General features: G+C 39.2%; 1 protein-coding gene across 1 annotated transcript; it reads right to left on the reverse strand.

Annotated features, from left to right (window-relative positions):
* Window positions 1-1,769: 1,769 nt before the first annotated feature.
* On the reverse strand, window positions 1,770-7,711 carry LOC132416639 (zinc finger protein 582-like). The gene is given in 3 exon segments (XM_060000112.1): window positions 1,770-5,111; window positions 5,113-6,157; window positions 7,580-7,711. Coding segments are annotated over 2 exon segments (1,083 nt in total). The 5' UTR covers window positions 6,135-6,157; window positions 7,580-7,711; the 3' UTR covers window positions 1,770-5,050.
* Between the last annotated feature and the right edge of the window lie 5,382 nt (window positions 7,712-13,093).

A 13,093-nucleotide genomic window follows, 5' to 3' on the forward strand; every position in this document is an offset into this window, starting at 1 on the left:
ACAGCCAAAGAAAATTTTTTTTTACTTTTCTAAAATGTTAATCCCATCCAGAAACACCCTCACAGAAACACCCTGAATAATATTTGACCAAATATCTGGGCCCCATCCCATGGCCAGTTTTGCAAATTACACGTTCACACATATAGACGATGTGAAAGAGAGGTGTGGGTGTAAAAATGTATCTCAGTTTTGCATCAAAATATGAAAAGTGGGCTTCCCTGGTGATGCAGTGGTTGAGAGTCCGCCTGCCGTTGCAGGGGACACGGGTTCGTGCCCCGGTCCGGGAAGATCCCACATGCTGCGGAGCGGCTGGGCCCGTGAGCCATGGCTGCTGAGCCTGCGCATCCGGAGCCTGTGCTCCACAACGGGAGAGGCCACAACAGTGAGAGGTCCGTGTACCGCAAAAAAAAAAAAAAAAAAAAAAGAAAAGAAACAAAAGGCAGACTGGAAAGAAAGCAGTAAAACTGTATTTGTGGGTGACATGATTACATAGAAAGTCCTATGGATTGTACAAAAAATTACTTTAAAAATAAATGTTTATCAAGGTTGCAGAATATAAAATCAATATATAAAAACCAATTACAGGGCTTCCCTGGTGGCGCAGTGGTTGAGAGTCTGCCTGCCAATGCAGGGGACATGGGTTCGTGCCCCAGTCTGGGAAGATCCCACATGCCATGGAGAGGCTAGGCCCGTGAGCCATGGCCGCTGAGCCTGCGCATCCGGAGCCTCTGCTCCACAACGGGAGAGGCCACAACAGTGAGAGGCCTGCGTACTGAAAAAAAAAAAAATCAATTACATTTCTATATACTAGCATTAAAAATCAGAAATTGAAATTAAAATACTTATTAAAATAGCACCAAAAAATGAAATACTTAAAAGACCTGTACACTAAAGACTACAAAACACAGTTGAGAGAAATGTTGAAGAAATACAGAGATATGTTTATGCATTGGAAATCCCAATATTGTTAAAACATCAGTTCTCCCAGAATTCATTTGTAAATTTAACAACATCTCAATCAAAATCCCTGTAGCCTTTTTAATAGAAATCAATAATCTGATTCGACCATTCATATGGAAATGCAAAAGTTGAATAGTCAAAGCAGTTTTTATTTTAAGTGTTTTTTTTTTTTAATTTATTTTTTGGCTGCGTTGGGTCTTCATTGTGCATGGGCTTTCTCCAGTTGCAGCGAGCAGGGGATACTCTTTGTTGTGGTGCATGGGCTTCTCATTGTGGTGGCTTTTCTTGTGGTGCACAGGCTTCAGTAGTTATGGTGCGTGGTCTCAGTAATTGTGGCATGCGGGCTCTAGGGTCCACAGGCTTCAGTAGTTGTGGAACACAGGCTTAGTTGCTCTGCAGCATGTGGGATCTTCCCAGATCAGGGATCAAACCTGTGTCCCCTGCATTGGCAGGAGGATTCTTTTTTTTTTTTTTTTTTGCCGTACGCGGGCCTCTCACTGTTGTGGCCTCTCCTGTTGCGGAGCACACGCTCCAGACGCGCAGGCTCAGCGGCCATGGCTCATGGGCCCAGCCGCTCCATGGCATGTGGGATCTTCCCGGACTGGGGCACGAACCCGTGTTCCCTGCATCGGCAGGTGGACTCTCAACCACTGCGCCACCAGGGAAGCCCGGCAGGAGGATTCTTAACCACTGCACCACCAGGGAAGTCCCAAAGCAATTTTGAAAAAGAGTAAAGTTGGAGGGCTTACATTACCTGACTTCAGGACTCATAAAGCTACAGTCATCAAGAGAGTATTGGGTATAAAGACAGAAAAAGGTTAATGGAACAAACTAGAGTCCAGAAATAAACCTGTACATATATGGTCAATTGATTTTTTTTTGAAAAAGAAGCAAAGGCAATCCAGTGGAGAATGGAAAGTGTTTTATCAATTGATGCTGGAACAACTGGATGTCTATATGCAAAAAAAAAAAAAAAAAAAACAACCAACTTTGATCCATCTCTTGCAGCGTATACAAAAATTGACTCAAAAATATGATAGAGCTAAATGTAAAACCTAAAACTACAAAACTTTTAGGAGAAAATATTTGTAGCTTTAGGTTAGGCAAAGGTTTCTTTTGATATGACACCAAAAACACAATTCATAAAAGATAAAAATGATAAATAATGACCTCATCAAAAATTAAGAATTTCTACTCCTCAGAACATACTCCTAAGATGAGAAGATAACAGCCTAGAAAAAATTTGCATTTCACAAATATGAAAAGGGATTTGATCTGGAATATATAAAGAGCACTCAAAGCTCAAAAGAAAGCAAACAAATCAACTTTAAATGGGCCACAGATTTGAACAGATATTTCATTAAAGATTAACTGATGGCAAATAAGTACATGAAAACAGGTTCAATGTTAGTCATTAGGGAAATGCAGATTAAAACCACAGTGAGATACCACCACGCATATTAGCATACATAAAATAAAAGGAATGTCCACATACCAACATTATGATACGGAATAAATGTTGGAAAGGATATTGTTTGTAGGCATGTCAAGGTATATGTTAATATAAAAATATACTTGGAAGGAATAATGTCAGTGTATTAGAAGTATTTCACATAATTATACAAGATTATATATGCAATTGACTGATTTTATTATAGCCACTTAAACATTCTGTTGGTATAGTGAAGAACAGTTGTCACAAATCAAGAATAACTGAAACAGTAATAACTGATTGCTGTAATGACTTCATTCTGATCTTGTCAGTTATCCTAAAACCTAACAAAAGTTGGAAATAGAGAATATTGCTTTCTCTCTGTTTAGAAATTTTCACAGAATATATATGGTTGGAAGACTAAAGCAAAAAGAAGAAAAATTATATTGATGTCGTTCACGATGTAACAGAGGAATTTAAGAAGCATATATTTCAAGGACTATTAACATTATTTCCTACAAAACAAAAACAAAATAATACATTTTAGGACTGCAAGCAGTTCTTTCAAGATTCATGCTTAAAGATTTCAGAGATGCTTAAATACAAACTTTAAAAATAAAGCAAAACATTGATATTATGAAATCTTCCTTTTTATACTTGACTGAAGGAAACCTCAAAAGTAATGTTTTCATTTGGATATAGAGGAAGACATAGTTAGAACTGGTCTTCTTGAGACATAGGTTAAACTTGCTTAGCTAAAGTTTTCTTCAATTCTCTTCCAAGGACAGCCTTTACAAACATTTGTATAAGTTATGTAAAAATTGAGAAATGTAGCTTTCTACTCATTTTTTTAAATTTCCATTTTAAAGAAGGCTGAATAAAAGAAGACATTCCACATTTTCTAAAGAAAATGCATATGTCCAGGTGATTCTAAGTTGTTCTTATTTTTGTGGTTAATAATTAAGTATCACATTCTGATTCTACCTAGGTCATCATACCATTCTTCAATGCAAGGATCAAGTAATTTTTAAATCTTTTCCTTTTAGTTAATCTGTGTAAACTGTGGAAGGATAATCAAACTTGGAAATAGATACGTTCTTCTAAATTCCTGAAAAGTAATCTTCTAGTTTAAAAAATACTAATGAATATATTACTGGTTTAAAATATTTCCATTTTAAAGAGAAAAAACTAAGATATATTAATATGCTAGTTCTTATGACTTTTTAAATTTAAATTCACAATTAACATGTAGAAAAGTACCTGGCTCTCATAGGTACTCAACATTTTTTTTGTAATTGGGAGGTTGAGGACATCTGCAAATCTTGGTTTCTGTTTATATTATTGAAATTATGCAAGATTCAGAAAAGGAACTGATGAAATCTGCATGTTTTCAAACTTGGAAATTTGTATCATAGATATTTTCTATACACTTATAGTTTGGTAAGTCTTTGCTCTTAACAACTGATGATACTACAGTTTAAAAAAAAACCACTTAAGTGAATTCCCTATAAAATCTGTCCTTTTCTAATATTCAGTCAACTCTGGAAAACTTAGGTTTTTCTTTATAGGAAGTGAAGTATATATAAATTTGAAATTTATTGGTATCAAAAATGTAAAGCATTCAACCTTATTTTTGAATACTCTTTATGTGTGTTATTACATCCTCTTTTTTTTTGTTTGCTTGTTTACATCCTCGTTTTTAACAATACTGTAGCATACTTTTACGAAATTTATAAGTGCTTATATTTTCTTTTTAAAGAAAAGGCTTCAAGGTTAATAAAACCTACTTCTCTGTTTAAATTTCAATTAATTTTTTTTCTTAATTCTGTCTTTTGGTGAGTTATGTTCATTTTCTACCTTCTCGAGGTCTCTGGTTTGCTTATTATTTACATTGTTTGTAGTTTTCTTATCTATAAATGCATTTAAAGTAGTAACTTTGAGTATAGATATGGTCACATCCCACGGATTTTGTTTTATACTGCTCATTCGCTTCATCTTGCTCTCATTGTTTCACTGAAGGAGAAAATATTAGGTAGTATGTAACATAAATATTTTGTTAATGTCTAACTTATTACATTTTTACCTGAGCTATAGCCCTATATGATTGGTTACAAACTTCTCCACACCTTCCTCAACTTGATAGTTAAATGTTTAACTGTTGTTTTTAAATGTGTGGTGTTTTATTCACTGTGTATTTTCTGATGCACAGTAAATGATGAACGGGGATTTTTTTTAACTTATATTCTTCAAATATGAATTTTCTTTAGCCATAAGAGACTTATGGCTAAAGAACTTCCCACATACCTGACATTCACAGGATTACTTTCTCTTTTGCTTTCTTTATGTAAGTTAGAATTAGCTTAAACTAAAGGGTTTCCAAAATTTCTCTACTTTAATGGTTGCTAGCCAGCATGAATTTTCCAATTACTAATGATTGATAGATAGTGTTGGGAAGCTTTGCTACATTATCATATTAATATGATCTTTAATGTTGAATGTGATGGTGATGAATCTGCTGATGAATGTAACATGAGTTGAACCAAAAAGCGTTTCCACATTTCACAAGGTTGTACATAATTACCTGATGTTCCTTGAGGGATGAGACCAGTGAAGTCTTTGCTTCACTTATTTATGGGGATTTTCCATAGCATGAATTCCTTAAAGTTGAGGAAGAGGAGAGTGCCCGAAGGCCTTCCCACATTTCTTACATACATTAGGAATGAATTTTCTTATGTCGAGTAAGTTGTGAGCACTGACTAAAGGCTTTCCCACATTCCTTGCATTCATAAGGCTTCTCACCGGTGTGAATTATCTGGTGTTGTTTAAGCTGTGAGCCCTGCCTAAATGCCTTCCCACATTCATTACATTTATAGGGTTTCTCACCAGTATGAATTCTTTGGTGGTGGTTAAGCTGTGAGCCCTGCCTAAAGGCTTTCCCACAAACCTTACATTTGTAAGGTTTCTTACCAGTATGGATCCTCTGATGTTGAGGAAGATATGAACGATGGCCAAAGGCCTTTCCACATTCATTACATTTATATGGCTTCTCACCAGTATGGGTTCTTTGATGTTCATTAAGTTGGGTGATACCTCTAAAGGCCTTTCCACATTCCTTACAGACATAGGGCTTTTCTCCAGTATGAATTCTCTGATGTTTAATAATCAGTGATAAGTAACTGAAAGCTTTTCCACATTCAGTACATTGATAGGGTTTTTCACCAGTATGAGTTCTGTGATGTACGTTAAGTTGTGAGAGCCGAACAAAGGTTTTTCCACAATCCTTACATTCATAGGGTTTCTCACCAGTATGAATTCTCTGATGTCTGGTAAAGAGTGAGACAGAACCAAAGGCCTTTCCACATTCTGTACATTCATAGGGTCTTTCCCCACTATGAGTTCTCTGATGTTGAGGAAGATAGGAACGGCGATGGAAAGCCTTCCCACATTGCTGACATTCATAAGATTTCTCACCAGCATGAATTTTCTGATGACTAAGAAGACATTTCTTCTGCCAAAAGCCTTTTCTACATTCATTACACACATAGGGTCTACTTCCAGATGGAATGTTATGAAGCAGGTTATGGGATGTTTGCTGTGTCAAAGCAGGTATTTCTTCATGAGTGATTATGACTTGACTGGAACTTCCATCCTCATTTCTGTGATATGTTTCAAATGTGCCTTCACATTCCCAGTCATCTTGGAAACTGGGGTTCTCAGGATCTTTGTTTATAAATTTTTCCATTTTCTCCCATTGGGATACCTGATCTGAAAAATAATGAAAAAGCAGAGATGCTTTAGTCCCTGGTGTCAGTTAGAGCTTCTTTAGTAGAAATAGTTTTAAACTGAAAATAATGCTTATGAAAAAAGTAAGTGTTCCATACAGCTCCCAAATGTGACTATGCAGTTCCTGTTCTCCAAAATCCCCAGAGTTCCTGCTTTAGCTGGAAGGATCCAGCCAATCAGCAATGCATGCTTGAAACATTGATGGGATACTAGGTGGGCTCTGACCTGGAAGAGCTGCCCCCCTGGCTGCAAGGACCAGACACAACCTCATCAGGGCAGCACGCAGGATGAGGTTGGGTGCCCTTGGCCAAGGAGAAGTGCACAAGCCCAAACCAGGAGCAAGAACAAGACAGCAGCATATATTGAGAGAGAACATAAGTATGGTTTAAAATGCATCAAGAGATCAAGGAAGAAACAAAAATCTTAACTGCTGAAAGGAAAACAAACCAAGCAAAGGACACTGACAAAGAACTAAATAGAAATTCTAGCAATTGAAAGTACAGTGACTGTAGTTAATTTTGTCAACTGGCATTCAGTATCCATTCCCGCCTCCTAGTTGGCCTTCCTCTACTTAGGCTGGGAAAGTAATTTTCCAGCTCCTGGCACTGAGGACTCTGAAGGGAACTAAGTTTCCACCCTTTAGGCACACTTGTGTGAAATTCAGATGATAGAAGCAACATTTTCTGCTGCTTTGGCTATCAAAATGTTGTTGCTGGCCTCTTCACTCCAGTTTCAAAGTACATGTAGCAGCAGTGGTGGTGGCTTCATCACCTTACTTTCTGATCCCAGATCATAGCTAAGGCAGTGTGCACTTGCAGGTGGTGGTCCTAGTGGCAGCTCCTGTGTCTCTACATCTTGGCTGTGGCTGAGGTAGCACATCTTCCAAAGATTCAGTGTTGCCACATTCTGGAAGGCATTTCTGGAGAGCCAGCTCCTGTTACCCTTCTAACAGTTTTTAAGCACCCATTTCCCATATTTTATATCTTTAAATACCTTCCTAATTTAAAAAAGACACACACATACACAGTCTTAATACTGATCTTAAGAAATTAGGGAAAAAAAAAACAGGATTTCAGGAGAAGATAAGCCAGAGCAACCCTTCCAATAAAAACACATTTAAAAAATAAAACTTACACCAAAAAATCTTTATCAAAGATCTGAAAAAAATAGCCCAGAATTACCAGGCAAAAATCTAAGGAAATTTGAGCTACCAGCACAAAGAATACTGAAGCTGGTTTGCCCTGAGTACCAATCCTAACTTTAGTTCAGGTGATCGTGTGTGTGTGTGTGTGTGTGTGTGTCTTTTTTGCCCAAACCCATGTCAGGTGTCTTAGTCCATTTGGGCTGCTGTAACAAAATACCACAGACTGGGTAAGTTATAAACAACAGAAAATTTTTTCTCACAGTTCTGGAAGCTGGGAAGAATGAGCTCAAGGTGCTGGCACTCAGTGTCTAGGAAATAAATTCTTATGTTGAGCCACCATATTTTGGAGTCAAGCTAAGTTTGCAGCTTAGCTTGTGCCCTAAGACAAAAGTAAAGTCAGTTTAAGATCGCATGTGAAAAGAGCCTCATTTTCTCTGTAAACCTTTGAGAAAAGAGTTTAGAAGGAAAACCTTTGAAAGCCAAACAGGTGAGGTTTGTTTGTTTGTTTTTCCCTACAATGGCTTACCCCTTCCTCACTCAGCTACTAGGCTGCTGTCTCTTCACCACCAACAGCTATTCCCTTGTTCCAACAATCGATCACACTTGGCTTAGAATTGCTAAACTTTCCATGTAGGAAAATGAGTGGGACCTGGTCATGCTATTGCTATCCAAATGCCCAATCCCTTGAGGGGACATGGATACAGCAAAGTAAAGAGAATGCCTTGAAAAATCAGGAAGGTGAAGTTTCAGAAGTAACTCAGACCTATTTCCAGCTTTACAAATCTCAAACTGTTGCTTCCAAAATGCAGTCAAACACTTTAGCACTTCCCTGGAGGGTCAAGATGGAGGAATCATGATGCTCAGGTGATAGTGAATTATGAGAGGACGGTCTTAACCAACAGCTGAGACTCCTGTCGTTCTCCAGTTTGTACACATCCCTCTGGGTGGCTATGTGTGGGAGGAGAGGGAGGGAATTAGCCACCCACACACACTCTGCTTAAGTGGAGTTGATGGCCACATCTTTGTGGTTATCCTGATAAGAAAAACCAACATTTTTAGACTTTGAGAGCTAAGTGACCACATGACCCTAAGGGGAGGGGCAAATTTGCCTCGGAAAGGGAAAGAGGGCACTATAAAAAAATTTTCTCAGATAGCTTTAATGTATTGAGTCCAATACTAGTTAAATAACTTACCTAACACCCATGGATTTACTCATTTAAAAAAGTAGTTGAATGTAATCGGCAAATTTCTTTCTGACAGTGCAATTTAAATACAATTATTTTTTGAGAACACGTACATCATTGTGAATGTTTAACATTACCACAGACATTTTCCCTTGTTCTGAAAAATTCTTCAAACATAATTTTTATTAACAGTAGAGTAATCCACCACATGAATGGACATGAGATTCACATGTAAGTCTATTACTTGCCCAGTCATTCTTGATTGTAGGGCACTCCTTTTAGATAAGACCTTAAGGTCTTTCCCAGAATCTGCTTCTAGACTAGTGGTTCCAAATTTCTGAGAGGTGGTATACATATATTGAGTCTAAACAGGGTGAGACTGCTGGGGTTGGAAGGGCAGCTGCACCAGTATCCTTAACTTCTCCATGCCTCAGTTCTCTAATCTTTAAATGGGATAGGTGACATTATGTACCTCAAAGTGTTGCTGTGAGGATTGACTTATGTGCTTACTATATTATAGTGCTTGCTACATAGTGATTAGCAAATATATATATATATGTATATATAAATCTGTATGTATATATACACACATCTATAGCTACAGATCTTCCTCAATTTACTATGGGGTTATGGCCTGATAACCCCATGGTAAGTTGAAAATATTCTAAATCGAAAATGCAATTAATACACCTACTGAACATCATAGCTTAGCCTTGCCTACCTTAAACGTGCTCAGACCACTTATATGAGCCTACAGTTGGGCAAAATCGTCTAACACAAAGCCTATTTTATAATAAAGTGTTGAACATCTCAGGTAACTTATTGACCACTGTACTGAAAGTGAAAAATAGACTGGTTGTAAGTGTATCCATGGTTTACCCTTATAACCTCCTGGCTGCCTGGGAGCTGCAACTTGCTGCTGCCCAGCATCATGAGAGCATCACAGAGCATAGCACTAGCCCAGGAAAGGGTCAAAATTAAAAATTCAAAGTAGAGTTTCTACTGAATGCATTATCGCTTTCACGCCATTGCTAAGTGAAAGAATCCTAAACTGAACTATCGTAAGTTGGGGACCATCTGTATATATAGAGTGATATCTATATCGACATGTATCAGATATATTTATCAATGGATATCAGTCAGTCAGTCTCTATCTTTCTTTCTCTAAACACACACACACTCTCTCTGTCTCTCTCCCTGAACTAACTCTAGTCAGGCTCCTCTAGGCCCCAGTCTTGGGCTCTGTCCTTCACCCATTTAGTCCAGTTTTAGGAAGAATTCCCCTAGGTCAGTTTATCAAGAACACCACCACCCGTCCCCATCCTTAACATCTCATCACTCTCGCCAGCCCTCAGCAAGAATCCTATTAAGTCCTTTTAGCCAGATACTCCCTCTTACCCTTGATGGTTCTTTTTTAGTAACCGTATATCCAGTGACACCGCCCCCCTTCACTATAAATCCCCACTTGTTCTTGTATTTGGAATGGAGCCCAGTTATGGACAAAGGTGTCTCGCCCTATGGCAATAATTCCTGAATAAAGTTTGCCTTGAGAAGCTTTCGATTCTGTCCGGCTCTGGTATTTTTTGACAATATACTGAAGAAGGCTCAGATAACTTTGGGAATCCATACAACTATAGTCCTATTCCTAAGAGAAAACGCAAAAAAAAAAAAAAAAAAAAAAAAAAAAAGCAAAACTGCACAAAACCTTAAGTGGTTTGTGGGGTCTACGAATCCCAGATTAAGTATCTTTAAGGAAAAGACGCTGGGATCCATTTGTGGCTGGACACATTCCCTGCCACCATGGTCTCTGAGAAACGTAGTCCAGAGGCAGGATAGCCAGAACTTGGTCATCCCATCACCACCCCCGAACCCCCAAAATACCTTCCCCGCCACCCATAAAGAGCTCGGACCCGGCTCCGGGCGGAGCCGAACGTCGACCCGCTCTAACGGGGAAACAATCGCCCGGAATTAAAACGCGCGAAGGCTCCGCGGACGAACCCGCCTATAAACTCCAGGGAGCTTGGGCCCCTCAGTTGGACAACAAGGAGGCATCCGAGAGCGGCCCCAACGCAGTGCCTTCTGGGAAATGTAGTCCAGAGCGGGAGGGCCGGTCGCCCGAAGAATGCTGGGAAGACAAACCCGGACCGTGATTGGGCCCCGGCCGCAGTTGGCTTTTGGGAGTGTAGTTCGGCGCGTCGCTCTGGTCAAGCTGGAGCCCGGTCTTCCATCTCCTCAACCTTGGCCTCGTATGACCGCCCAGAACCGAATCTTTCTCCGTGAGTTGTGCCTGTGGGCCATGACCTGTCCTGCGTACTTCTCCGGGTATGAGCTGTGGGGCAGCCTGTTTGTGACAAAGGGGAGGCTGTGGGTCTGTGACGTGAGAGGTTTGGCCCAAGACGGTGCCAGTGACTGAGGGTGGGGAGAGGCAGGTGAGTGGATACACCTGCCTCTGCGTGGGTGGCGGATGGGATTCTGCGACGTGGAGGGCTTTGTATGTGACGTGTCTTTGTGTGTGACCTCAGGTCTTAGAATGTGTGGCCTTGGTTATGTGTGAAAAGTTGGTGTGACTCTCAACCTTCCTTCAGTCTATCAGTGTGACCGGAGTTGTTCAGAAACTGTGTAGGTTTAAGATACCATGAATGTGGGTTTCTGTTAGGTTGCCTGTGGGATTGTGATAACTGCTTCCAGGTTTGCTTTCCCCCTTTACAAATAGGGTAATAACTCCAAATTTCTTATTACCCTGAAGTTCTGCAGCAAAGCGCAAACAACATAAAACATGATAAAAACATGACTTTTACATTAAATAAACTCAAAATTATTATAGAGAAAAATTCAAAATCAGCCTAAAATGTTAAAACATGAAGATGGGTTTGTTCAAAACAATTTCTTATCAATAGTATGGTACGGCCTGTCTTGGCTCTGCCCCAAACACCACAGTTAGTCATTTCCTTTTGCTGATTGGAATGTACCTGCAGAAATTCAGGAAGCCTTGGACTGCAGAATTAGCGTTACCCATCCTGAAGCGCTCATCTACAATATGCATGGCCTGGTCTGCCCACTCTCTGAGGAAGGACGCTTTCCCTCAGAAGGTCTCGAAGCTTGCCCAAGGCAGCAGTTTCTCCCTGAGTCAGACCCAGAACTCAGAGTTTCTATCCCTTAATATAGTTTTGTTTTCATTTGGCCTCATGGCTTCTGTGATGTCATGAAGCAAATGTCTGCTATCTCTGATATTGCTTTCTCTAAAGAGTTTACCACCTTGATTCCACCCATATGGGGCTGGAATAAATAGAGGAACATTTCCCTGTAGGCCTTGTATTTCATGGAAGGAAATTTTAGAGTCACAGAGATCTGACTGTAAATACCAACTCAACCACTCACATTCTACAAGTCACTTGTAGTTTGTGGTTTTCAGCAAGTCACTTTTCTACATCTGTCTTATTTTTTCTCCTACAAAGAAAACCTGACTACAAGGTTGTTTTGAGGAATTACAATTACTGATATTAAAAGTGATGTTAGCATAAAGAGGTTGAATCTCACACTTTAGTTGTTACTGCATCCCTTTTACATCTTCAAGTTTTTGAATCATGAGGATATACTGCTTATTCAAAATATTAAACATTTTTAAGCAGAAATAAAATAGAACAATTGAGAAGTAATAAACAATATTTAGAAGAAAATTATCTTGGGCTAAAAAAAAGACATGAGATATTTAAACATATCCTGCTAAGTTCCCGAATTCTAAGGATAGAAAGAAACTCTTGCCAAATGCTGGGATGGAAGCAGTTACTATGGTAGGCAGAATTATGGCCCTCCAAAGATGTCTATGTCCTAATCCCAGGAACCTGTGGGTATGTTTTTACATGGCAAGAGGGAATTAAGTTGCAAATAAAATTAAGGTTGTTAATCAGCTGACCTTAGGACAAGATTATCCTGGGTTGTCCAGATGAGCCCAATATAATCACAAGGGTCCTTAAAGGTGAAAAGAAAGGAGGAGGCAGAAGAGTCAGTGTCAGAATGACGCAATGTGTGAAAGACTCAGCTGGCTACTGCTGGCTTTGAAGGTGGAAACGGGCCACACCAAGGAAGGTGGTGGGTAGCCTCCAGAAGCTGAAAAGGCTAGGAAATAGATTCTCCCATAGAGCCTCTAGAAGAGAACACAGCCCTGTCAAGACCTTGATTTTGGCTCACTGAGACCTGTTTCAGACTCTGTCCTCCAGACAATAAATGTGTGTTTTTTTAAGATGCGAGGTTTTGATAATTTGTTACAGCAGCAACAGGAAATGAATACATCCCCATAAGCTAAAATAAACAGACTAGCATTGGGTTCCTCTTCTAGAAGATCAGAAGCCAGAATTCAGTGAAGTGACATCTCTGGATTACTGAGAAAAAAACTGTAATCCAAGAACATTCCACTAACCAAAAATATAACTTGTGAAGGTCCAAGAAACTCTTTTGGACATATAAGGATTCAGAGAATACCAACTATGTAACATTTATTGAGATAAACATAAATACTCAATAAAATAGTCTAACCAAATTGCATTTGAAATAAATCTGTAAACTCAAGACAGGGGAAAACAGTTAAAAAAA

The sequence above is a fragment of the Delphinus delphis genome, chromosome 20 (assembly GCF_949987515.2).
Source record: "Delphinus delphis chromosome 20, mDelDel1.2, whole genome shotgun sequence".
NCBI classification, from domain to species: domain Eukaryota; kingdom Metazoa; phylum Chordata; class Mammalia; order Artiodactyla; family Delphinidae; genus Delphinus; species Delphinus delphis.